The 26,213-nt window shown below is 43.4% G+C and overlaps 1 protein-coding gene across 3 annotated transcripts in view; it reads right to left on the reverse strand.

Moving 5' to 3' along the window:
• Positions 1 to 26,213, reverse strand: part of ift88 (intraflagellar transport 88 homolog) — a 132,493-nt gene that overhangs the window by 31,914 nt on the left and 74,366 nt on the right. For all 3 annotated transcript variants that reach the window (XM_067986081.1, XM_067986082.1, XM_067986083.1), the window contains 6 exons: positions 21,806 to 21,914; positions 15,562 to 15,712; positions 8,654 to 8,769; positions 7,346 to 7,398; positions 3,141 to 3,206; positions 486 to 592 (listed from right to left, as the gene is read on the reverse strand). In XM_067986081.1, coding sequence (XP_067842182.1) covers positions 486 to 592; positions 3,141 to 3,206; positions 7,346 to 7,398; positions 8,654 to 8,769; positions 15,562 to 15,712; positions 21,806 to 21,914 — 602 coding nt within the window. The remainder of the gene's footprint in view (positions 1 to 485; positions 593 to 3,140; positions 3,207 to 7,345; positions 7,399 to 8,653; positions 8,770 to 15,561; positions 15,713 to 21,805; positions 21,915 to 26,213) is intronic.

Here is a 26,213-nt window from a genome sequence, read left to right on the forward strand (position 1 = left end):
AGGAAGGAGGAAGCCTCCGAAAGCTTGTGGAATTTAAAATAAATTTGTTGGACTATAACTTGGTGTTGTAAAATTGTTTACAATTGTCAACCCCAGTCCATCACCGGCATCTCCACATCATTGTTCCTAGCAGGCACAGGTTAAAAATGCTGACAACTAGGTAATCAAACTCATGAGAAGGCTTATGAGAAGGGCTGGTATGAGAAGCAGAAAAATCGCACTAGTACAGGAGAGGGTTTTCTTCTGAGCTTGGGATGAAGTGCAAAGGATAATTAGGTATATCACTAAATTATTACTGTTGCATGCATTTTATGACCTTCCACTGCTAAAAGCAGATTAGGTTAGATTTTCTGCAGTGACTATGTGTGGGCAGGAATTTTCCCATACAGTGCACATTAAAATCAAGTAATTGGGGCCTCGTAAGTGACTTAAAAAGGGCAAGCTAAAAAAAAAATTTGTCTTTACTGCATGTAGTCCTTACGCACCTGTTCTCTTAACTCCTTCATTTTTTCAACTTTCTTGAGTCTTGTGGCATATTCCTGAACCTCTTTCAGTCCCATATCTGTACAAAGGCGAACTAGAAAGCGCAAACCTAAACAAAGAATCAATTAAACAAAATCAACACATCTTATTGCTGAACTGGAAAGAGAAAGTGCCGAGTGGATGATCCATCTCGGCCTCCTCCCGATATTTCCACCATCACAGAAACCAGTCTTCAGCCAATTCGATTCACTCCACGTGATATCAAGAAATGGCTGAGTGCACTGGGTACAACAAAGGCTATGGGCCCCGACAACTTCCCGGCTGTAGTGCTGAAGACAAAGTGATGGGAGGTGTCGTCGACAGTGCTATCAAGCGGCACTTACTCACCAATAACCTGCTCACCGTGCTCAGTTTGGGTTACACCAAGACCATTCGGCTCCAGACCTCATTATAGCTTCAGTCCAAACATGGACAAAAGAGCTGAATTCCAGAGGTGAGGTGAGAGCGACTGCCCTTGACATCAAGGCAGCATTTGCCGAGTGTGGCACCAAGGAGCCCTAGTAAAATTGAAATCAATGGGAATCAGGGGGAAAACTCTCCAGTGGCTGGAGTCATACCTAGCACAAAGGAAGATGGTTGTGGTTGTTGGAGGCCAATCATCTCAGCCCCAGGACATTGCGGCGGGAGTTCCTCAGGGCAGTGTCCTAGGCTCACACATCTTTAGCTGCTTCATCAATGACCTTCCCTCCATCATAAGGTCAGAAATGGGGATGTTCGCTGATGATTGCACAGTGTTCAGTTCCATTCGCAACCCCTCAAATAATGAAGCAGTCCTGCCCACATGCAGCAAGATCTGGACAACATCCAGGCTTGGGCTGATAAGTGGCAAGTAACATTCGCGCCAGACAAGTACCAGGCAATGACCATCTCCAACAAGAGAGTCTAACCACCTCCCCATGACATTCAAAGGCATTACCATCGCCGAATCCCCCATCATTAACATCCTGAGGGTCACCACTGACCAGAAATCTAACTGGACCAGCCACATAAATACTGTGGCTACAAGAGCAGGTCAGAGGCTGGGTATTCTGTGGCGAGTGACTCACCTCCTGACTCCCCAATGTCTTTCCACCATCTACAAGGCACAAGTCAGGAGTGTGATGGAATACTCTCCACTTGCCTGGATGAGTGCAGCTCCAACAACATTCAAGAAGCTCGACACCATCCAGGACAAAGCAGCCCGCTTGATTGGCACCGCATCCACCACCCTAAACATTCACTTCCCTTCATCACCGGCACACTGTGGCTGCAATGTGTACCATCTACAGAATGCACTGCAGCAACTCGCCAACGCTTCTTCGACAGCTCCTCCCAAACCCGCGACCTCTACCACCTAGAAGGACAAGGGCACCAGGCACATGGGAACAACACCGCCTGCACGTTCCCCTCCAAGTCACACACCATCCTGACTTGGAAATATATCACCGTTCCTTCATCGTCGCTGGGTCAAAATCCTGGAACTCCCTACCTAACAGCACTGTGGGAGAACCTTCACCACACGGACTTCAGCGGTTCAAGAAGGCGGCTCACCACCACCTTCTCAAGGGCAATTAGGGATGGGCAATAAATGCTGGCCTTCCCAGCGACGCCCACATTCCGTGAACAAATAAAAAAAACCTAAAAAACATTCACAGAGTAGCAGCAAATTCCTCAAATTAGTAGGCTTTCAATTTATTGATATGTCTGCATGCAAAAGACACATCAGTTTCATTACAAAATCAATGGGGGCGATTTTCGTCAACTACTGCCCTGTTTTTCAGTGTGAATAGGGCGGTAACAGGTCAAAAATTTAAAAGAAAAGCTTTGCACTTATTTCTTGCCCGAGGCCAGTCCCATGCAATTTTCAAGTGGGCTTTCATTTAGGCAGCCAGCACTATGGCCTGAAACAGGCAGGAGCCTCATTAAAATATTTAAATTGGGGGCCTAAGATGCATTATGATCCAGATGCAATTTTGACTCCACCCAACAGAACTGAACATTGAGTGGCCAAAACCACTGGTCCTTTAAGGGGCCATTGCTGCAAAAAACGTGAAATAACAGCTTTGCCAATTATTGCCAGAAGGAGCATGAATGCCTCCTGGCCCACAAAAATTTCTCCATACCCCCTCCCCGATTGCCTCCCCCAGCTTGGCTCCGCAGGGGAGCGGCTGTATTCCCCCCCCACCCCAATTGATGAGCTGTCTATAAACATTTGTTCAGCGTTGATTCTCACTGTTGATATTAAAATAAGGCCTGACTACAAAAATGGATCAGGCCTCAAGCTGAGATCATCAGGCGGGTCTTATGGACACGCTGCCAATCACCTGTTCGATTTACGTGAAAATCGCCCCCAATGCAGTTTTACTCTACATTAAAACAACTTACATGGGTTTATTGGCAGCTTACTTAAACTGGGAATCAAATGTACAATTTATGCGTTCACATTTGTTAAGTCATAGCTACAAAACATTTTCCACTATAAAATTAGGCACAGTAAAACCTGCAACAAGTAAATCTCACACGCATTCACAAAAGTTTGTCACACAGTAAAGATTAGTCATTATGAAAACCAGACCCTATGACCATTATATATTGTTTATTTTGAGAACATCTCTTACATTCAACATTTTCGGGGAATTTCCGATGAATGTCTTTGTATGTTTCCAATGCTTTTTGATAGTTACCTGTATTAACAAAGTTAACCATAATATAATGACTATTTTAGCAACGGGCAACTTTATAAATGTAAGAATTAACACTTTCCTAATATTAAAACAAAAACATCTGTCAGGATAAAATTAATATGAATATATATATATAAAAAATATTGTACAGAATAAAATGTCACTGTCCAGCAATGCCTCAAATTTAAAATTCTCATCCTTGTGTTCAAATCCCTCCATGGCCTTGCCCCTCCCTATCTCTGTAACCTTCTCCAGCCCTACAATCCTCCAAAAACTCTGTGTTCCTCCAATACTGGCCTCTTGTGCATTCCCAAATTCCTTTGCCCATCCATTGGTAGCCTTGCCTTCAGCTGTCTAGGCCCTAAGCTCTGGAATTCCCTCCCTCAACCTCTCTGTCTCTCTAACTCTCCTCTTTTGAGACATTCCTTAAAACCTACCTCTTTGACCAAGCTTTTGGTCAACTGTCCTAATATCTCCTACGTGGCTCAGTGTCAAATTTTGTCTGATAACGGTCCTGTAAAGCGCCTTGGGACGTCTTACTACGTTAAAGGTGCTATATAAATACAAGTTGTTGTTACTGTTGCAACTTTGCACACAGTAACACGTGACAAATTAGCACTGTATATAGATGTGCAAAATACCATAGCAACATGAACCTCTAAAGATGGTGCATATGTGCCTTTAAATGTATTTAAAGGAAATTAGCCATTAGTATCCTTTAAAATGAAAATGGATTTTCTTTCTCTTGATGGATTATACCTTTTACCCCCACTGTTTCTGCCATTTGCATGCCCTCCCTGGACCTTTGCACCTCCTGTGGCAAAGAGGTTGAGGTGGGCAACTAGCTCCCAGGCTGCTGCCAAAATTGCTCTTGACTCTTCAACAGAAGGCAGGCAAGAGCAGCCTGGTGGAGACTCTCTATCTAATTTTTCCTCTTTACATGGACATGTCTGGTCTCTGACCAGTTCAACCCCGTGCAGCCTGGCTAAAAACAAGTCAGCTCGAGTTGGGAAAATAGAACATATGTACCTCCATTCCTTGGCCCCACATATGCATCGCTACTATATTATTAATTTTAGTACCCTTTTGTTTCTACTTTTGTTTAAACAAGTATATATGGGTATACTTGTCTACCCATATAGACCCACGGAGTCTATATGGGTAGAACTGAAAAATAAGAAGGGAGAGATCACCTTGATAGGATTGTACTACAGACCCCCAAATAGTCAACGGGAAATTGAGGAGCAAATATGTAAGGAGATTACAGACAGCTGCAAGAAAAATAGGGTGGTAATAGTAGGGGACTTTAACTTTTCCAACATTGACTGGGACAGCCATAGCATTAGGGGCTTGGATGGAGAGAAATTCAGGAGGAATTTCTCATTCAGTATGTGGATGGCCCGACTGGAGAGGGGGCAAAACTTGACTTCCTCTTGGGAAATAAGGAAGGGCAGGTGACAGAAGTGTCACCTGCCCTTCCTTATTTCCCAAGGAAATAAGGGATCACTTTGGGATCAGTGATCATAATTCCATTAGTTTTAAGATAGCTATGGAGAATGATAGGTCTGGCCCAAAAGTTAAAATTCTAAATTGGAGAAAGGCCAATTTTGATGGTATTAGACAGGAACTTTCAGAAGTTGATTGGGAGAGTCTGTTGGCAGGCAAAGGGACGTCTGGTAAGTGGGAGGCTTTCAAAAGTGTGTTAACCAGGGTTCAGAGTAAGCACATTCTTTATAAAGTGAAGGGCAAGGCTGGTAGAAGTAGGGAACCTTGGATGACTCGGGAGATTGAGGCCCTAGTCAGAAAGAAGAAGGAGGCATATAACATGCATAGGCAGCTGGGATCAAGTGGATCCCTTGAAGAGTATAGTGATTGCCGGAGTAGAGTTAAGAGAGAAATCAGGAGGGCAAAAAGGGGACATGAGATTGCTTTGGCAGATAAGGCAAAGGTGAATCCAAAGAGCTTCTACAAATACATAAAGGGCAAAAGAGTAACTAGGGAGAGAGTAGGGCCTCTTAAGGATCAACAAGATCATCTATGTGCGGAACCACAAGAGATGCGTGAGATCCTAAATGAATATTTCGCATCGGTATTTATGGTTGAGAAAGGCATGGATGTTAGGGAACTTGGGGAAATAAATAGTGATGTCTTGAGGAGTGTACATATTACAGAGAGGGAGGTGCTGGAAGTCTTAAAGCGCATCAAGGTAGATAAATCTCTGGGACCTGATGAAATGTATCCCAGGACGTTATGGGAGGTTAGGGAGGAAATAGCAGGTCCCCTAGCAGAGAAATTTGAATCATCGATAGCTACAGGTGAGGTGCCTGAAGATTGGAGGGTAGCAAATGTTGTGCCTTTGTTTAAGAAGGGCGGCAGGGAAAAGCCTGGGAACTACAGCCTGACATCTGTAGTGGGTAAGTTGTTAGAGGGTATTCTGAGAGACAGGATCTACGGGCATTTGGAGAGGCAGGGATTGATTAGGAACAGTCAGCATGGTTTTGTGAGTGGAAAATCATGTCTCACAAATTTGATTGAGTTTTTTGAAGGGGTAACCAAGAAGATAGATGAGGGCTGTGCAGTAGACGTGGTCTACATGGACTTTAGCAAAGCCTTTGACAAGGTACCGCATGGTAGGTTGTTACATAAGGTTAGATCTCACGGGATCCAAGGTGAGGTAGCCAATTGGATACAAAATTGGATTGACGGCAGAAGACAGAGGGTGGTTGTAGAGGGTTGCTTTTCAAACTGGAGGCCTGTGACCAGCGGTGTGCCTCAGGGATCGGTGCCGGGTCCGCTGTTATTTGTTATTTATATTAATGATTTGGATGAGAATTTAGGAGGCATGGTTAGTAAGTTTGCAGATGACACCAAGATTGGTGGCATTGTGGACAGTGAAGAAGGTTATCTAGGATTGCAACGAGATCTTGATAAATTGGGCCAGTGGGCCGATGAATGGCAGATGGAGTTTAATTTAGATAAATGTGAGGTGATGCATTTTGGTAGATCAAATCGGGCCAGGACCTTCTCCGTTAATGGTAGGGCGTTGGGGAGAGTTATAGAACAAAGAGATATAGGAGTACAGGTTCATAGCTCCTTGAAAGTGGAGTCACAGGTGGATAGGGTGGTGAAGAAGGCATTCAGCATGCTTGGTTTCATTGGTCAGAACATTGAATACAGGAGTTGGGATGTCTTGTTGAAGTTGTACAAGATATTAGTTAGGCCACACTTGGAATACTGTGTACAGTTCTGGTCACCCTATTATAGAAAGAATATTATTAAACTAGAAAGAGTGCAGAAAAGATTTACTAGGATGCTACCGGGACTTGGTTTGACTTATAGGGAGAGGTTGGATAGACTGAGACTTTTTTCCCTGGAGAGTAGGCGGTTTAGGGGTGATCTTATAGAAGTCTATAAAATAATGAGGGGCATAGATAAGGTAGATAGTCAAAATCTTTTCCCAAAGGTAGGGGAGTCTATAACGAGGGGGCATAGATTTAAGGTGAGAGGGGAGAGATACAAAAGGGTCCAGAGGGGCAATTTTTTCACTCAAAGGGTGGTGAGTGTCTGGAACGAGCTGCCAGAGGCAGTAGTAGAGGCGGGTACAATTTTGTCTTTTAAAAAGCATTTGGACAGTTACATGGGTAAGATGGGTATAGAGGGATATGGGCCAAGTGCAGGCAACTGGGTCTAGCTTAGTGGTATAAACTGGGCGACATGGACATGTTGGGCCGAAGGGCCTGTTTCCATGTTGTAAACTTCTATGATTCTATATATAAATTTAGAGAGTAAGGGAGATGAATTACCATCAGGACAAATATAGTTATTAACCAAGTTTGCTTCAGAAATCTCTTTCAAACAACTACATTTATATGTGGGATACTGATTGTGAAACTCACTCTTTATTATGCACCCAGTCAGTCAATCTCCCTCTCTGTATTACATCATTCAATCCCCAAGTATTACACTGTTTCCTGTAAATTTTACTACTAAGTGTTACAAGTTAATTCAAAAATGAAAAATTATTTACAACATTTCTTTTAAACTCTCGCTGTCATTTTTGTTTCAGGTATCTAATGTATTTTGAGATTGAAGTATTTTGGATCTGGGTAATATAAACAAAAATCAAATTCTTGACTTACCGCTTCTTCTATAACAGCTAGCCACCATTAATTGCCATTTCACTTGAGTAGGTCTGCATTAAAATACATTTATAAAGCATTATTTTTCATACCCTCATCTGCTGTTTGCAGAATTGGGTGAGAAGAAACATTAATTACTTTTGCAAAGTTTTCAATTATAACTATTTCTTGTTCAGGGTTTTAAGTAATTTTTCCATACTTCATTTCTTAAATCTATTGTATTGCATTACCACCCACAATTTAGGTCTCCTTATACAAGAGCATAGAGATGTAGCCTTTTCCCAGGCCTCCGACACTGTTGCTTTTCATATTCTTGTGTGGAGTTATACAAAAGGAAGGCGAGAGGAGAGATGACTTACCATCTGATTTTCCCTCTCTCCCAATGGTTTAAGTGCTTTGCTTGATACCTCACCCTAACTGAGAATAAGGGATCACTGCATAGGAGGCACATATATGAACACATGCCCTAACCCTCTTTGGCACTGTGTGCACCACTATAATGTTTAACAATTGCTGACAAACAATACAAATAAATCAGAATTTCAGTATTAAATAAATAAACGGTCATTTCTGGCAAGTTTGTAAGTAGCAAATCTCTGCTGGGACAGTTTTAAAAGTAAAACACAGATTTCTGATGCATTTGTGCGGTTCCCTGCCCAACATCATCAAAGAGTTTCCATCTAACTAAAATGTGTGATTCTAGGGGAACTCCTAAACTGCTTGTTTGAACCTAGTACTGTGAGAGTTGCACAGTAATGCCATTAACATGCTTCTTAACACAGCATGTTCACATTAAAAAAAGCTAGGCAGATTTTCAAACTTAAGTTATTGAATAACTCTCTTCTGATGGCTCAGCAAGTGAATATAATCAGAAAGGTCAATGTCTCCAAGCTAAGAAGGAAACATTAGATTTTTTTCTCCCCCTCGCCATTAGATGTATATGTGTGGGTGTCAGTTGGGGAGACTCCAGCATCTAAAGAATGGCTCAGCAGTAAGTAACACTCTTGCTTCTGAGTCAGAAGGTTGTGGGTTAAAGGCCCACTCCAGGACTTGAGCAAATAATGTAGATTGACACTTCAGTGTAGTGCTGGGGAAGTACTGCATTGTCAGAGGTGCCATTTTTCAGATACGATGTTAAACCTAGACCTCATCAGCCTGTTTAGATGGGCGTAAAAGATCCCTTTAGAAAACCATTAGTTTCCATGAGTGATAGATACTCAGAGAAGCCAGCGTGTGCACAATTGGACACCTCTTGCTATACCTCATACAAGATACAACACAGGATGTCAAAGACAAAATACTACTTACTGGATAAGTGCTGCCCTTTCAAAGTACTGAATAGCTTTTTCACAGAACTGTGTGTCAATGTAATAGGCTCCAAGCCATTCAATGCCCTCAATATTCGATGGGAAATACCTAAATGACTGACAAAAATAACAGTAAACAAAGTAAAGGTTTAGTCACAGGCTGCATTACATGTTTATTTTAAGAATAATCAATTTGTTTCACCACCAAGATTTTTGTTTAATTCTCTCAGGGACACAAACTTAAATTTCATGAATGCAGGTTGTAATACCTTTAAAACCACACTAACAAACAAATTATTTACTAAAATAATGTACTGTACAGAATCAACATTTTCCCCCAAAACATATTCATTAAACAGGCTAACTTAGATACCAAGCGTGTGTTTTTAAAAAAAAACATATAGAGAGGATAAAGGGTTCTTTTCACTAAGTTACAAGGCAGCAATGCAATCTAGGGGATCAGATGACACCGTAAAAGCAAAGCTGTTTATTTTCACTTAAACCTTAAGATCCGTTAACAGCCTTAAATTTTCTGAAAGGCATCAATTGTTTGGAATATCATAATATACTTTGGCCACAAAATTCCTGGAGGTCTGCTCTGCCAGTGCAAGTACAGCAGAGAGAAGCCCCTGCCTATTTTAGCCCAGATGTGGAGATGCCGGTGATGGACTGGGGTGGACAAATGTAAGGAATCTTACAACACCAGGTTATAGTCCAACAGTTTTATTTGAAAATCACAAGCTTTCGGAGATTATCTCCTTCGTCAGGTGAGTGAGTGAAAGGTTCTCAAATCGCATATCTTATATTAGGCTGGGACACGATCACACCAATCAAAGGTGTCGTTGGTGTTCAGACAGGTTAGCTACGGAAAACAGTACATCCCAGTATACTGAATACACAATGGGTCAGATTACAAAGCCAGAGAGAGAAAGAGACCCGAAAGGCAGAGAGAGAGAGAGAGAATGTCCAGTTGTATTAAAAACAGATAACTTTTTTTTCCTGCTGGTGGGGTTACGTGTAGCGTGACATGAACCCAAGATCCCGGTTGAGGCCGTCCTCATGGGTGCGGAACTTGGCTATCAATTTCTGCTTGATGATTTTGCGTTGTCGTGTGTCTCGAAGGCCGCCTTGGAGAACGCTTACCCGAAGATCGGTGGCTGAGTGTCCTTGACTGCTAAAATGTTCCCCAACTGGGAGGGAACCCTCCTATCTGGCGATTGTTGCGCAGTGTCCAATCATTCGTTGTCACAGTGTCTGCATGGTCTCGCCAATGTACCATGCTCCGGGGCATCCTTTCCTGAAACATATGAGGTAGACAACGTTGGCCGAGTCACAGGAGTATGAACCATGTACCTGGTGGGTGGTGTCCTCTCATGTGATGGTGGTATCTGTGTCGATGATCTGGCATGTCTTGCAGAGGTTGCCGTGGCAGGGTTGTGTGGTGTCGTGGACGCTGTTCTCCTGAAAGCTGGGTAATTTGCTGCGAACGATGGTCTGTTTGAGGTTGGGTGACTGTTTGAAGGCGAGTAGTGGAGGCGTGGGGATGGCCTTAGCGAGGTGTTCGTTGTCATCGATGACATGTTGAAGGCTGCGGAGAACATGGCGTAGTTTCTCCGCTCCGGGGAAGCACTGGACGACGAAGGGTACTCTGTTGGTTGCGTCCCGTGTTTATCTTCTGAGGAGGTCTATGCGATTCTTCGCTGTGGCCCGTCGGAACTGTTGATCGACAAGTCGAGCGTCATAAACCGTTCTTACGAGGGCGTCTTTCAGCGTCTGTAGGTGTCCATCGCGTTCCTCCTCGTCTGAGCAGATCCTGTGTATTCGCAGGGCCTGTCCATAGGGGATGGCCTCTTTGACGTGGTTAGGGTGGAAGCTGGAAAAGTGGAGCATCGTGAGGTTGTCCGTGGGCTTGTGGTAGAGTGAGGTGCTGAGGTGCCCGTCTTTGATGGAGATTTGTGTGTCCAAGAAAGAAACCGATTCTGAGGAGTAGTCCATGGTGAGTTTGATGGTGGGATCCTACGTGCTCTCATCCCACGTACTCCCCGCGTGGGAGACTTCTACTGCCTCCCAAAGATACACAAAGCCAACACACCCGGATGTCCTATCGTATCAGGCAACGGAACCCTGTGTGAGAACCTCTCTGGATACGTCGAGGGCATCCTGAAACCCATCGTACAGGGAACCCCCAGCTTCTGTCGCGACACTACAGACTTCCTACAAAAACTCAGTACCCACGGACCAGTTGAACCAGGAACACTTCTCACCACGATGGACGTCTCGGCACTCTACACCAGTATTCCCCACGATGACGGCATCGCTGCAACAGCCTCAGTACTCAACACCAACAACAGCCAATCTCCAGACGCCATCCGACAACTCATCCGCTTCATCCTGGATCACAATGTCTTCACCTTCGATAACCAGTTCTTTACCCAAACACACGGAACAGCCATGGGGACCAAATTCGAACCCCAATACGCCAACATTTTCATGCACAAGTTCGAGCAGGACTTCTTCACTGCACAGGACCTCCAACCAACGCTATACACCAGATACATCGATGACATTTTCTTCCTATGGACCCACGGTGAAGAATCACTGAAGAGACTACACGATAACATCAACAAGTTCCATCCCACCATCAAACTCACCATGGACTACTCCTCAGAATCGGTTTCTTTCTTGGACACACAAATCTCCATCAAAGACGGGCACCTCAGCACCTCACTCCACCGCAAGCCCACGGACAACCTCACGATGCTCCACTTTTCCAGCTTCCACCCTAACCACGTCAAGGAGGCCAGCCCCTATGGACAGGCCCTGCGAATACACAGGATCTGCTCAGACGAGGAGGAACGCGATGGACACCTACAGACGCTGAAAGACGCCCTCGTAAGAACGGGATATGACGCTCGACTTGTTGATCGACAGTTCCAACGGGCCACAGCGAAGAATCGCATAGACCTCCTCAGAAGACAAACACGGGACGCAACTGAGTACCCTTCGTCGTCCAGTACTTCCCCGGAGCGGAGAAACTACGCCATGTTCTCCGCAGCCTTCAACATATCATCGATGACGACGAACACCTCGCTAAGGCCATCCCCACGCCTCCACTACTCGCCTTCAAACAGCCACCCAACCTCAAACAGACCATCGTTTGCAGCAAATTACCCAGCTTTCAGGAGAACAGCGTCCACGACACCACACAACCCTGCCACGGCAACCTCTGCAAGACATGCCAGATCATCGATACAGATACCGCCATCACACGAGAGGACACCACCCACCAGGTACATGGTTCATACTCCTGTGACTCAGCCAACGTTGTCTACCTCATATGTTGCAGGAAAGGATGCCCCAGAGCATGGTGCATTGGTGAGACCATGCAGACGCTGCGACAACGGATGAACGGACACTGCGCAACAATCGCCAGACAGGAGGGTTCCCTCCCAGTCGGGGAACACTTTCGCAGTCAAGGACATTCAGCCACCGATCTTCGGGTAAGTGTTCTCCAAGGCGGCCTTCGAGACACACGACAACGCAAAATCGTCGAGCAGAAATTGATAGCCAAGTTCCGCACTCATGAGGACGGCCTCAACCGGGATCTTGGGTTCATGTCACGCTACACGTAACCCCACCAGCAGGAAAAAAAAGTTATCTGTTTTTAATACAACTGGACATTCTCTCTCTCTCTCTCTGCCTTTCGGGTCTCTTTTTCTCTCTGGCTTTGTAATCTGACCCATTGTGTATTCAGTATACTGGGATGTACTGTTTTCCGTGGCTAACCTGTCTGAACACCAACGACACCTTTGATTGGTGTGATCGTGTCCCAGCCTAATATAAGATATGCGATTTGAGAACCTTTCACTCACTCACCTGACGAAGGAGATAATCTCCGAAAGCTTGTGATTTTCAAATAAAACTGTTGGACTATAACCTGGTGTTGTAAGATTCCTTACATTTATTTTAGCCCAGGCTGTAGACCCCATTCCAGATCTTGGGGATGAGATCATTTGTACGGCAGTCACAGACTGCATTACATGTTTATTTTAAGAATATCCAATTTGTTTCACCACCATGATTTTTGTTTAATTCTCTCAGGGACACAAACTTAAATTTCATGAATGCAGGTTGTTGGCACCTACAAAGGTATATCAGCAACACCTGCCTTAATTTGCCCTTTTGAAGCGGAGTGGCCCACAGCTGCTATATATACATTGTATTATTTACAATATTTTTCTTAAAGTTGTGGCACATTTCCATTTCCAATACCTGTCTGAAGACATGTTCATTTTAGGATATGGGATGTGAAGGAATATTGAATTTATGATATAAGATTGCAGTGTTACCAGGATTACTTTTTTAACCACGACTTAATACAGTAAACTGGAAAGTAGCTAGAGAAAAAAATAACAAGTTCATGATAACTATTCCAATAATATTCCATCTGATCCATTTAATTAGGTTTCCACTTTTATCTTAATTATAAAATTTACTAAAAACATACATTTATATAGTGCTCATGTGAAAGATCGTCTTAGAGCATTTTTTTAAATGAAGAAGAGGGCACAGAGCAAAAAAAGGGTAAGGGGCTGTGGGCAAGAATAGACCAAAGGTCAAAGAGATTTTTTTTTAAGGAGTTTTTCGAGAGGTAGTAAGGTGAAGTGGTTTTAGGAAAGAATTCTAGAGTGGAGTCCAGACAGCAGTTTACAAATTGTTATTGTAAATATTGGTTTTGCAAGTTGCCAATAAGGATGCATGCTGGTTCTGAAGGTTTTTAGTCCATATAATCTACATTTCTGTTCTGGCTAAATAGTAAAATGTTTCTCATTTTCTCTTTTATTGCACACTTATCTAATAATTTGCATTCACTGGCCCTGAACGTCCGAGTGTTTCGCCCAATCTGCTGCCATAACTTCGGTGAGAGACTGGCAGAATCCCTGGAGAAAGGACGTGCGTGACCATTTCTTCGGGAGAACCCACACAGAAATTCTAGGTGACAATGTTTTTTGCAGCATAAATTTATAATATATTCTCACCGATTAAAAATTCAAAAATTCAATGTAGATCGAATCGGACCAGGACCTACTCTGTTAATGGTAGGGCATTGGGGAGAGTTATAGAACAAAGAGATCTAGGAGTACAGGTTCATAGCTCCTTGAAAGTGGAGTCACAGGTGGATAGGGTGGTGAAGAAGGCATTCGGCATGCTTGGTTTCATTGGTCAAAACATTGAATACAGGAGTTGGGATGTCTTGTTGAAGTTGTACAAGACATTAGTAAGGCCACACTTGGAAAACTGTGTACAGTTCTGGTCACCCTATTATAGAAAGGATATTATTAAACTAGAAAGAGTGCAGAAAAGATTTACTAGGATGCTACCGGGACTTGATGGTTTGACTTATAGGGAGAGGTTGGATAGACTGGGACTTTTTTCTCTGGAGAGTAGGAGGTTAAGGGGTGATCTTATAGAAGTCTATAAAATAATGAGGAGCATAGATAAGGTAGATAGTCAAAATCTTTTCCCAAAGGTAGGGGAGTCTATAACGAGGGGACATAGATTTAAGGTGAGAGGGGAGAGATACAAAAGGGTCCAGAGGGGCAATTTTTTCACTCAAAGGGTGGTGAGTGTCTGGAACGAGCTGCCAGAGGCAGTAGTAGAGGCGGGTACAATTTTGTCTTTTAAAAAGCATTTGGACAGTTACCTGGGTAAGATGGGTATAGAGGGATATGGGCCAAGTGCAGGCAATTGGGACTAGCTTCGTGGTATAAACTGGGCGACATGGACATGTTGGGCCGAAGGGCCTGTTTCCATGTTGTAAACTTCTATGATTCTAATTAAAAGATTAACAGATATCAAATTTACAGCAATAGTACTAATTTTTTAAAAAGATTTTGAAACTAATCAGTAATGCTGTAGTATTTTTAAATTATTATTTGTAATGAATTTGGGGTTCAGTTTTCCAAATATTAATTTTTGTGGTGTTATAGGACACTTAATAATTTGGGATGAATCACAGAAGTTTGTGCCGGCCCCTGTAGCTTTGGGGCAAATTTCAGACTGACGAGGACCGCACACATATCTAATTCATTCCCTAAATATATTATTTTCTGAATTAAGTACCCAATGTACTTCTCCTCTTCCCCCCCACTCCCAACCCCAAACAAGACTAGCAGAACAACTGGAAGAGCTAAGTGCATATATGCTGAACGATGTGTGATATCATGGGCAGACAAAAATAAATCTAATTACAGAAAATTAATTTGTATGTTCTAATGCATGAATAATTAGTTTAAATCTAATTTGAATTTCAGACCATTCTGATTTAAATAGTGGTCAAATCTGACACCTTTGTTTTATTCGATTACATATGTAATCACTGCAACACATTCAAGAAAGTAGCTATTATGACATACGAACATACGAAAAATTCACCATTTCCTGCTGCAAAGTTAATAGTGACATTACTTAAAGTGGTATAGAATTCTTCTAAAACACGATGACCAGAAAATGACAGGGCTTTCAACTGCAGTCCTGCCACAAATCTAGTGGAAGTACCACAGAAGGCCTGCAAAATAGGCTGTACTGGCTCCTGGTCTTAACTGGTAATTTCTGGGGCAGGGGGCTTTTTTTGTGGCAGAACCTCCATCAGCCCCAAACATGGTCTGCACCAGAGGGACCAGGGCAGGGAGCGAGGACCATCTATGCCGAGAATTCCAGCTTCCTCAGTGGGGCCTGGCGTGTGTGGACGCCAATATACCCAGTGAGATGAGGCATACTAGTCTCTTGAAGGGCACAAGTGGGCCCTACCAGTGGGGTCCAGGTCACTTTTGTGAAAAGGTAAATATTAAATATTTTTATCATCAGACCAACTAGAGTTACTGTTTTTCCACTCGTGGTTAAAAGTACCTCATAATAGTACTGGAAAGCCTGGGACTTGTCTCCCTCATTGTCGTACAGGTCCCCTAATTTAGCAAGTGCCTGTGGGTCTGTAGGGGCAACGCTAATCAACTGCATGAGCCACTCAATGGCTTGAGTTAGATCTTCCAACATTTCATATCTCAAAACAATGTAAGTCAAGGATCAGTTTTTCTTTTAAGTGACAAGTTCTACCATCACATGTGGATAAATATCCTGTAGCAACCCTTTCAGTATAGAAGATTGATAGATTGTCAGTTTGAGTAGACTAAATAATATAGTAGCAGGGTTAAATTCCAATATAACGTAGCATTCATGGGAAACAATCTGGATTCGGCAATAATCTTTAAAAGCTGTCATCGTAATTATGTGAAGACAACAAAATAATAATGAAATGCATGAATGCATAAAAGTGGCACCAGGTAGCAACTGAGAATGAACAGCCACATCAAGCATATAATCAATGAGCAAAAAGAAAAAAACTGCAGATATGAAAAATCTAAAAACAACAGAAAATGCTGGAAACATTCAGTTAAGTCGATCAGCATCTCTGAGGAGAAAATACAAGATAATGTTTCAGGTGCAACTCTTCATCAGAACTGGAAAATATTTAAGAACAGAACAAAAGGAAGGGAGTGGAATGCTAACACACCCATTCCACATTGCCAGCATCTCCTGCCGCAAAGAAAATGGGAGCTATAGTTAAGATCTGCCACCTTTAATTTCTCCCCTCTTGGGTACTTTGCCCTCAAATCCCTAACCCAACTCATTACTTCTTCTCTGCCATCTTACTCTTCTGCAGCTGTTCCAGACTCGAATCACCCTTGAATAAGCCCATTGCAACCCTCTATGGCTCTCTTGGCATCTGCGAGGGGCCCATCGAGACACCCGTTGCTGCCTTTTTATAAGCAGCGACCCCAATTGCCCCATCCTTCTCTCTTTGACCTTTCTGCCCAGCTCACCTACTCGGGGATAACCTCATCAATGTCCTTCTCATCCTGCTCACCCCGTGCACCACCACCCCTCTCTGCATTGCCCTCCACAACATACATTCACTCATGAATAAAACCTTGCCATCCATAACCTTATTGCAGATGATTTAATGAACATGCTGCCTTTGATTGAAACATGGCCCATGGGTGGCGACACCTTGACCCTTACTGAAGCCTCCCCTCCTCCCTCTACTTGCTACCACCTGTCCCAACCTGCTATGCTTTCAGCTACCAAGACCCACACTCTAGAATTCCCTCCCTAAACCCCTCCACCTCTTCCTTTAAAACCCTCCTTAAAACCTACCTTTTGTGTTGGAGTGACAGAAATGGCAGAAGATAATCTGACAAATGTGGGGTGGAAAGTGAGAACAAGGGGTACCAATCACAGTAGGTGTGGGGGGAGGGATGAAAGTAGAAGCATGGGAAATGGGACATTTTTTTTTTCAGTCCTGGTTTCACTATTTTATCTTTGTGCTGTACAGTTTCTGAACTCTATTGGACATGGTTCCATTCTAATTTCTTCTTCTTGTTAACATTCTTGATCTCACCATCTCCTCTGAATCAAATGGAACACCCACTTCTCTAATGCTAAAGCTATCTTCTAAAAAACTTGGTTTCTTCTTTCATACCAAACATTTCCCTATAAGGGAAGTTTGAGGAGCTCCTCTTTCTCCTTATCTTCCTGCAAGCCAAAAAAGTCAGGAACACCCAATTCGTCAGCTTCAGATCAAAGCTTATGCAAGCAAGAGATTGAGAGGTGATGTGATTTCTGTTTTTAGGACTCTAAAGGGACTAGATAATGTGGACCATGATAAGCTGTTTCACCTTGTCCGGAACAGTAGAACCAGAGGACGTAACCTGTGCTTAAAGGGAGATAAATTCAAAACTAATCTGTGGAAACATTATTTCAGTGAGCGAGTAGTAAGTCCATGGAACAGGCTGCCTTGGGAGATGGTGGAAGCAGATAGTGTAGATTCATTCAAATGCAAATTAGATAGATTTCTTTCAGAAAATAATATTTTGGAACATATGAGTAATTTGAGACATGACATATAGTAAGTGTAGCCTGCCTGTGAGAAACAGATGACTTTGGACATATGATTTCCAAAGCTTTCCACTACTGCGAGGTGTGGCGGGTGACGGGTTGCCTCACCTCATGTCTGGGTCTGTTGTAGACTAATCGACAGAAATGGATTGCTATGATTAGTGAATAACTCATTTATTGTTGTATCATGCGACTACCAGGATGGTAGGTGAACTAGATAGACCTTGGTTCTTTTTTGTCTTGCAATTCCTATGTTCTGATGAAATATCATGTTCACCTGGTCCCAGATATGAGCAGCTCCATGTTTCACTGTGGGGGGTTTCCAAAACTACAGCAAGAAGCCTCCTCTGTGAAATGTTTATTCAATAACTTCCTCCTGCAATGGCACTTCAGACACTGGATAACACCATGGTCAAAAGGCTGAACAATCGATGTCATATTTGGTGGAAAATATACAATAATATCTGATTATGATTTGACATTTAGCTGCTTCCATCAGTATGTGAATGGGCATTAAAATGTTTTTTTAGAGGCAGGATCCAAGTTCTAAGGTGACAAACTTGTCCTGAAGATAGGAAGTAAAAATATTTTTATTTATCCACACCGATAACTGGTTGAAGTGGTCTACAGTTCAATTCACTTCTGTTCCATTAAAAGAATGTGGATTCTTAGCCTTCTCTATGCAGGCAAATTGCAGCTTATAAGTACAGTTGGCATTATTGCAGCAAAGAGATGTGATTTAGTTCATGCCTTGTGTCCTGGACAGCAGCTTATTGTATAAGAGTCTTGTTTGGAAGACATCTCCAGTACACACCACACAGCTTTGGTAATCATGGGGGTAATTTTAACCCCAAAGAACGTGTGGGTTGTGGGTAGGTGGGAGGTAAAAATAACAGGTTTTTGAAGTGGGATTGCAACCTGGCTCCAACGGGCCCACTTCCAGGTTTAACCCAGGCACACTTGGATACCCTGAAGTCTTGTCCCCACTTATTGACGGTGGCCAGATTGTTAAAGGGACAATGTACCTCATTGAAATAGTTGAGGTACTTAATTTTTTGCAGATTCTAAAGCTGAAATAATTTAAGCTCATCTGCATGGGTTTCCCATGCCTTCTGATTCTCATCAGGCGAGAAGGTCTGGATTCACGAGGTGAGTGCCTTTATTGCATTGGTTGTGAGCCAGAAGGAGCAGGAGTGCTTCATTCAGGTCCAACAAGCTCATCTGACACAATCAGACTCCCGTGATCGGCCAACACGTGCCCCCCCCCACTTCCGATGGTACACAGCCCCCTACCTCCGACTCTTCATCCGACTACCGATTCAATCACCTCCCTGCTCCCGATCTTCTTCAAGGCTCCCCCCTCACCCGATGTCCTCTACGACCCTCCCGAGGTCCTCTACATCCTCCACCCCACCGATATGGTCTACAGCACACGATCTCTCCCTCCCTCCTCTTCGATTTGTGGCTCCTTTCCCTCCTGACAGGTAGTCAACCTGTCAATCTGGGAAACCCAGAAGCAAAAATAATGACCTCCAATTGAGTTGTGATCGCAGATTGCAATGCACTCACTTCCGGGTTCCCCACGCGAACATCTATCTACCCGCTGGGTTCCCGGCTCCAAGTAAAAATCATGCCCCATATGTCCAAAGTCACCTGTTCCTCCCAAGCATGCTACACTTACCATATGTCATGAATCTACACTATCTGCTTCCACCATCTCCCTAGGGAGCGTGTTTCACCGACTTACCACTTACTCACTGAAATAATGTTTCCGCAGATTAGTTTTGAATTTACTCCCTTCAAGCATAGGCCATGTCCTCTGGTTCTACTGTTCTGGACAAGATTTCCAGCATCCATAGTATTTTGCTCATGTTCATTGTAAATATGATCAGCAGTCAACCTCTGAATTTTGATGCACTGTTCGAAACAATCACAGACGACAGACAGAACTTCAGAGTTGGCAGGCAATACTTTTACCATGAATAAAAGAAAGATCCTGCATGCCATGACCTATGTCTCTGCAGTCATCCACTAGTTGCATTGCATGATGACTCTATACATGGTTGAACATACTTAGTATTAGCTATTATTAGGGAACCACAAATTCTCTGTGAACATTTCTTCCAGAACCATGTGTATACAATGCTTTATTGAGTTCAACATAGTTAGATTTTTCAGTCTTATGAACTAAAGGTCCAACATTGCTATCAGACTTTGAAGCAAAATGAGTGACCTTACTCTGGGTACACTGGCTCGTTACACCCACTCTTCTGTGCAGTTTTGATGCTGGAGATATTTCAATTCAATTGATTTAAAATTTCAAGTTTCTTCTCAATTGTCAAAATGATGCTCTTGTGTTAAGGCTTCTTGTCTCCTTTCCATGATGAAGATATTATTTACCAATACTGTAAAAATCTTACTCATTGGATTTTAGTCAATAATATGGGGAGGATATTACTGTACAGCATTTTTACCTGCATTTTTCAAAATTTAGTTATGAATTGACAGTGTTGTAACTAAAGCATTTAATTCAGCAACAATGCCTGTCAATGCTGATAGTCCTACTCCTGTTGGTGTCGTGACCCCATCCCATCTGACCAGACCCGAATCCTCTACCCGACCTAAAGAGGTAGCCTAGCAATGTAAAGAAGTTTACACAGCCTAACCCAACGTACAAAATTCTGTATAGAGTGCTTTGGCTGTATTTTCTACAGCCAAAGACAAGATCTAACCCAACTCAAAGGATCTGATGTAGTCTAATTATATTTTGTACAGACCAGCATAAGACACAATCTGACCTGACCTTGAATCCCTGATTCTTGCTGGTCTGGTTCATGAACAATCATAAATGTGGATAACAGCAAGCTGGAAAATTGGGGCTCTAATATTCTCTGATTTACAAATGCACAGAACACCTAAACCAGAAAAGATAATTTTATTTCCAGCTTCTTTGTGTTTTCAAAGCATTTTCCCCCTCTTTTCTCACCTCTTCTCCCAAGGATGCTGACTTTTGCTGGGGTCTAGTTCCTTGACGACCAGCAGGCCTCCAGTACCTTGCTCAAGCAGCAATTCGACACGCACGAGCCTACATGTTGAGTGCCGGTAGGATATCTGACTGTGTATGACATCACAGCCGATCCCGATCCTGTCCTCGCCCAACACACACACACTTGTATGTTCTAGCAAGTCACTGGATAGCAGGAACCTTGGTTGATTTTTTTCCTCCCAGGGAGTTGAGGTTAATTGTAGTGCCCTAAACTGCTGCCTCAGCTGAAATCAGCTAAGACGCATTTGAACCTGGAACCTTTTGGTCTATATAGGGTAGATTTTACAAACTAGCACTCCTGATGCAGAGATTTGCACTATGGAAGTGCATATTAAGAATATAGACACCTGAATTCCTGATTAACACTCATGTTGTATGAAGTTCTGTGTCGGAAGTGGTTATTCATAAAATACTCCTATGCTTTAGTAGGCTGTAAGCCTTGGCTCAGTGATAGCACTCTCAACTCTGGGGGTGATTTTAAACCCTAAGAGCGAGTGGGTTGGGGGTGGGTGGGAGTTGAAAATAATTGTTTTTTGGGTCGCGACCACAACCTGGCTTTACTTCCAGGTTTAACGTCGGTGCGTAAAAGTACAGGCTTCCCACTGGGAACGCAAAGTCCGAAAATTTTGCGGTTGCGACCCAAAAAAACAACTATTTTCAACACTCACCTGCCCCCAACCCACCCGTTCTTGGGGTTTAAAATCACCTCCTCTGTCTCAGATGGTTGAGGGTTCAAGCCCCACTCCAGAGACTTAAGCATGTAATCTCAGCTGACACTTCAATGCAGTCCTGAGGAAGCGTCAACCAACAGATTATCTAGTCATTATTTCATTGCTGTTTGTGGGACCTTGCTGTGCGCTTTTAGGGTGCTGCATTTCCTTATATTACAACAGTGGCTACACTTCAAAAAGCACTTAATTAGCTGTAAAACACTTTGGGATGTCCTAAGGTCATGAAAGACGCTATACAAGTGCAAGTTCTTTCTTTTCTTTCTTACTACAGTAGGCAATGCCTTTACCCACTAAGCCATCAGGGAAGCTACAAGGTTTTCCCAAAATATTAATGCAATCATCACTTAGAAAAAATTCCGTTGTTGTTCTAATGAAGCATTTACAGTCTCAAAGCTTGACAAGAATATTTTGGAAAGGATACAGATTTGCAATCTGGTACATAACTTGAGCACTGTTCCTCATGATTGCATGGAGCTTCAAGAAACAATCCAAAGCCTCCTCCAGTCTATTCAACTTCTTGTAAGTAAGACCTGAATTTAAAAAGTACAAGAATGTAAAGCAGTAGCAAAATAGCAAAGTGTGTTGGATCACTACTGCATGGCACCATGGAATGGTGAGATGATGCAGTAATGTTGGTCTTCTGTAAGAATGAGAGCAAATGATCTGATGGGCCTTCTTTATCTGAAACTATTGTGATGAGGATTTGTGCCTCTAAGCCCTCATACCATAAAGTTCCTAATCTTAATTGCATCATTTTTGTAAGGTGCAGAGAAAACACCACGTGATTTCTTGCAGAGAGGGTCACTTACAGACACCTCCTAGAGATCATTCACAGCTGCATGAGTGGACGTCTGGAAGCAGGTAACCTTTCCTTCCCATTGGGCAAGGATACAGTTGTTGAAAAGGGAGGGAAAATAAATCGAGTGCTATCCTCAAAATTACATTTTCACGTTACAAGCCACTGTTCAACTTTGTATGTGGATGCTGAACCACAAGTAAATATTTCCAAATTGCTGCAGATGCAATTAGTTCATACAACCAAAAATCTAGGCAATTGAAAATTAGTAAAGCATTACTTTGTTTGGGGGGAGCTCAAAAACAGAAAAGGAGTTCTGAAAGTGTAAGAATTTATAATAATGGACATGAGGTCATAAGAAGTGTAAAGCTACTTTCAATCTATTTTATGAAACTAACCAGAAACGTCATAGGCATCTTGCAATTCATCACTGAACTACATAAACTCAAAAGACTTTTCACAAGACATCACATGAGGCCCATGTAATTGATGACATATCTGATAGTTCACTTCTTCAGAAGTACCCCCTTTTCTTTCCTTTACATAAGAAAAGTTTTTACCTGTTACTTTCCCTCTCAATTCCAGGTTTTCCTTTGCCATTGCCATTGCCATTTGATAGCCCGCCACTATGGATGATTAAGAAGTCTACAAAGACTGGCCCTCTGATTTTCCCTCTGTGACTATGCGAAAGCACCACTTCCCAGATGGCCTGGTAATTTCTTACCAGAGGAAACTGTGGGAGCAAACTTGCATTCTATCACTCTGCACTGATGTGTCAACATTCTGTGTTGCCCAATTTTCTAACATCTAAATTTGTTGACATTTATATTCTTATGTAGCACATCTATGATTGAACACTTGTTTTGATACAGACAGGCTCCCACTTGTCTCACAAGTTCTTTTATTTAAAAAGCGCAACATGACCTGATCATTGGTGCATACGGTTGAAATAGGATTTTCACCAGGTCCATATTATGCATTCCTAATGGAGATGGTTGAGAGGAAAAAAATTAAATGCAAGGTAAAGGTGCATCCACATTAACAACAGACTTACAGGTACTTATTCACAATGAACACTGTGGTCAGATTCCAGATCCAGTCATTTTGGCTTAGGAATCTCTAACACCATAGGCATCAACAAAACATGTGTCATGGAGAAACTCAAATAATTACATATCTATAGTGTGCCTAGGTCAGATGGGATACAGTCTCAAAGCTTCAAGAAAATGAATCAGAAAATAAGAGGAACTCTGGCAAATATTTTAGGAGCTCCATAAACACTGAAGTTACATAAGGACCAGAGGATAGTAAATATCTTGATAGTCAAAAGGGAACTGAGATGTGAAACTGCAAATTACAGACCAACTAGCCCAACATCTGTAGTAAAGAATACTAGAAATTCTCATCTAAAGAGTGCAGAAACCCTTGAGATAGTTGATTTAGAAGCAATGGGTCGCTTTACTGCTCCGCTGGAATTCTTTGAGGAGGTAACTAAACTAATGGATGAGGGCCATCAGTAGATACATTGGGCTCGATTTTTGAATGTCCGAGCGGGTGGGTTCGTGGCGGGGGGGCTCCGAAAATTGGGGATTCCCGGGGCGAGTCCGGAGCCCGGCTCCAACCCGCCCACTTCCGGGTTCCCCAATAATGTGCTTAGATGCGCGCGCAGCCCCTGCATGCGGGACTCCTGCCGGCAACTAAGGCTGGCGGGATCCCACTTAAGGCAATTAATGTGATAGTTCAGGTCGTTAGCAAACCTGATTTGTAGGATATTTTAGGAGGGGTGGGATTTTCATCTAAACTGAGAGTGTTTCCCCTACTGGGGGAAACACGCCCAGTTGAAATGGACGTGTTGCAGCCACCAGCCTGTGGCAGCCGCAAAGGTCCATTTGACAGGTTGGGGGGGAGACCCTCACTCATTGCAAGAGACCATTCTGTCACTTGGGACAAAGTTTGGCCTCCACCACCCTCCTCCTGACAATCAAAGTCACCAACTTGCAACCTCAACCGGTATGCAGACACATTTACCTACCTTGTGGACCCCCTCAAATGTACATCTTCTGGATGGGGGCCGCCATAGCTGAGGTCATGACCTCCTCGGAGGACGAACAGCATCACCAGCCTTGCCGTCCACCTCTGACATGTGGAGCTCCACAACACAGTGCTGTGACACATCCACCTGCACAGCAGGAGGGAGGGCAACCACAGAAAGAGATGCGTCTCCGAAGGCACTACCCTCGCCACAGGGTCTACAGACTGAGGCTCAGCTTCTTGGCTCTCTCTGAGCAGCAGTGCACACGGAGGCTCAGAGTCACTCAACATGTAGTCGTACACATCTGCAGTCTCCTTCATGCCGAGCTGCTCCCGGCTGGCCTTAGCACCATCTTCTTACTTGTCGCTGTCAAAGCCACCACTGCCCTCAACAACTTCTCCTCCGCATCCTTCCAGTGTGCTACCGGGGACATCGATGGCTTCTCTCAGTCATCTGCATAAAAGAGCCCTGCAAATACACCTACACCCACTCTGCAGTGACACAATGGGTGGCATCAGTTGTGGGTCTTCATGGTGATCCTCAGGAAAGGGCATTATTGCACAAACCAGACAAGATTTGCAAGACGTGGCAGTAGTGGTGACAATATAATATGTAATGTGAGGTGATCAGAAATCAAATATAAGTAAAAACCATGACAAACCCTCAAACACCCTTGTGCATCCCCTTCATGCTCACGACACATTTGCCTTACGCTTCCTACTACACATATGTGATGCATGCCCTGTGGCTGCAGCACAGGAAGTGGCAGGTTGGGTGAGGCTGACCGTGAAAGAGATGCATGAGAGGGTGAGTATGAGATAGAGCCATGAGATTGTATGACGATTGGGTTGAGTGGTAGTGGTGGGATGAGTACTGGCAAAGTGAGTAAGTGCAGGTAAGATGAGGATGAGCTTTGAGTGGGTGTGAGGAGTGATGTGACAGAGTAGTGTTGGCAGTGCAGAAGGAGATGTGGGGTGGGGGCAATAATGTGGCAGACGGAGTGTAGGGGAATGAGTAAGTGTACTCACTTTGGCTGACCTACTTAGGTAATTGAAGCGCCTCCTGCACTGTATGCAGGTGCGTGGTATGTTGGTGGTGCTGGTGACCTCCTCTGCCACCTCGTGCCAGGCCTTCGTGGTAGCAGAGGCAGGCCACTTCCTCCCGTCTGCCGGGTGGAGGATCTCCCTCCTCCTCCTCATCCATCCAGTAAGACCTGGAGTGAGGCATCATTAAACCTGGGAGCAGCCTTCCCCTTGGGATGCTCGATGCTGTAATTTTGCCTATTTTCTGCAGCATCAGTCAGTGGAGGTCTGCCCCTTTAAACAGGGCTCCTCCAGCTGACAGCCTATGATGCGGGTGTGCAGTCCGCCTGCTGTGCAGCTTTCCAGCGCGAAACCCAGAAGCCAAGGTAAGTGCCTTCAATTAGGCTGCGATCGCGTGCGGAGCACCCCGAATTCACTGGGCGCGTTACCCACGCGCCCAGTTGACCCCCCACTGCCAACCCGCCTCCCTCCTAATATCGAGCCCATTATAACTTGGATTTTCAGACGATATTTGATAATAGGAAGCAGAAGATGATAAATGGGAAAAGCTTCATCTGGGATCAATGGCTACCACAGTTCTGAATTGGTCTGTCCTGGGTCCCTTGCTGTTCATATTGTTGATAAATGGCTTGGAGGAGAGTATTTTTGCATTATCTTAACATCTTTACTTTTTGCAATATTATAAAATTTGCTCTACTATATACTAAGCTATATGCCCAGGTAGCAAAATATGAGGGAGATAAATAACATGCAAAAAGATCTGAACTAATTAAGCAGATGGGTATGTTTTTAGGGGAAAAAAATAAGCCCTGGATGTATGAAATCACAGAACAATTCTAAATACATAATGTTCACTGAGTAAACTAAAGGTTTGGCATTCTTGGCATAAGAATGTACTAAAATTATTAAAGGATTAATACTGAGAAATCAGAAGGTTTCCCATTCATAGTAAATGAAA

Source organism: Heptranchias perlo, chromosome 6, assembly GCF_035084215.1.
Source record: "Heptranchias perlo isolate sHepPer1 chromosome 6, sHepPer1.hap1, whole genome shotgun sequence".
NCBI classification, from domain to species: domain Eukaryota; kingdom Metazoa; phylum Chordata; class Chondrichthyes; order Hexanchiformes; family Hexanchidae; genus Heptranchias; species Heptranchias perlo.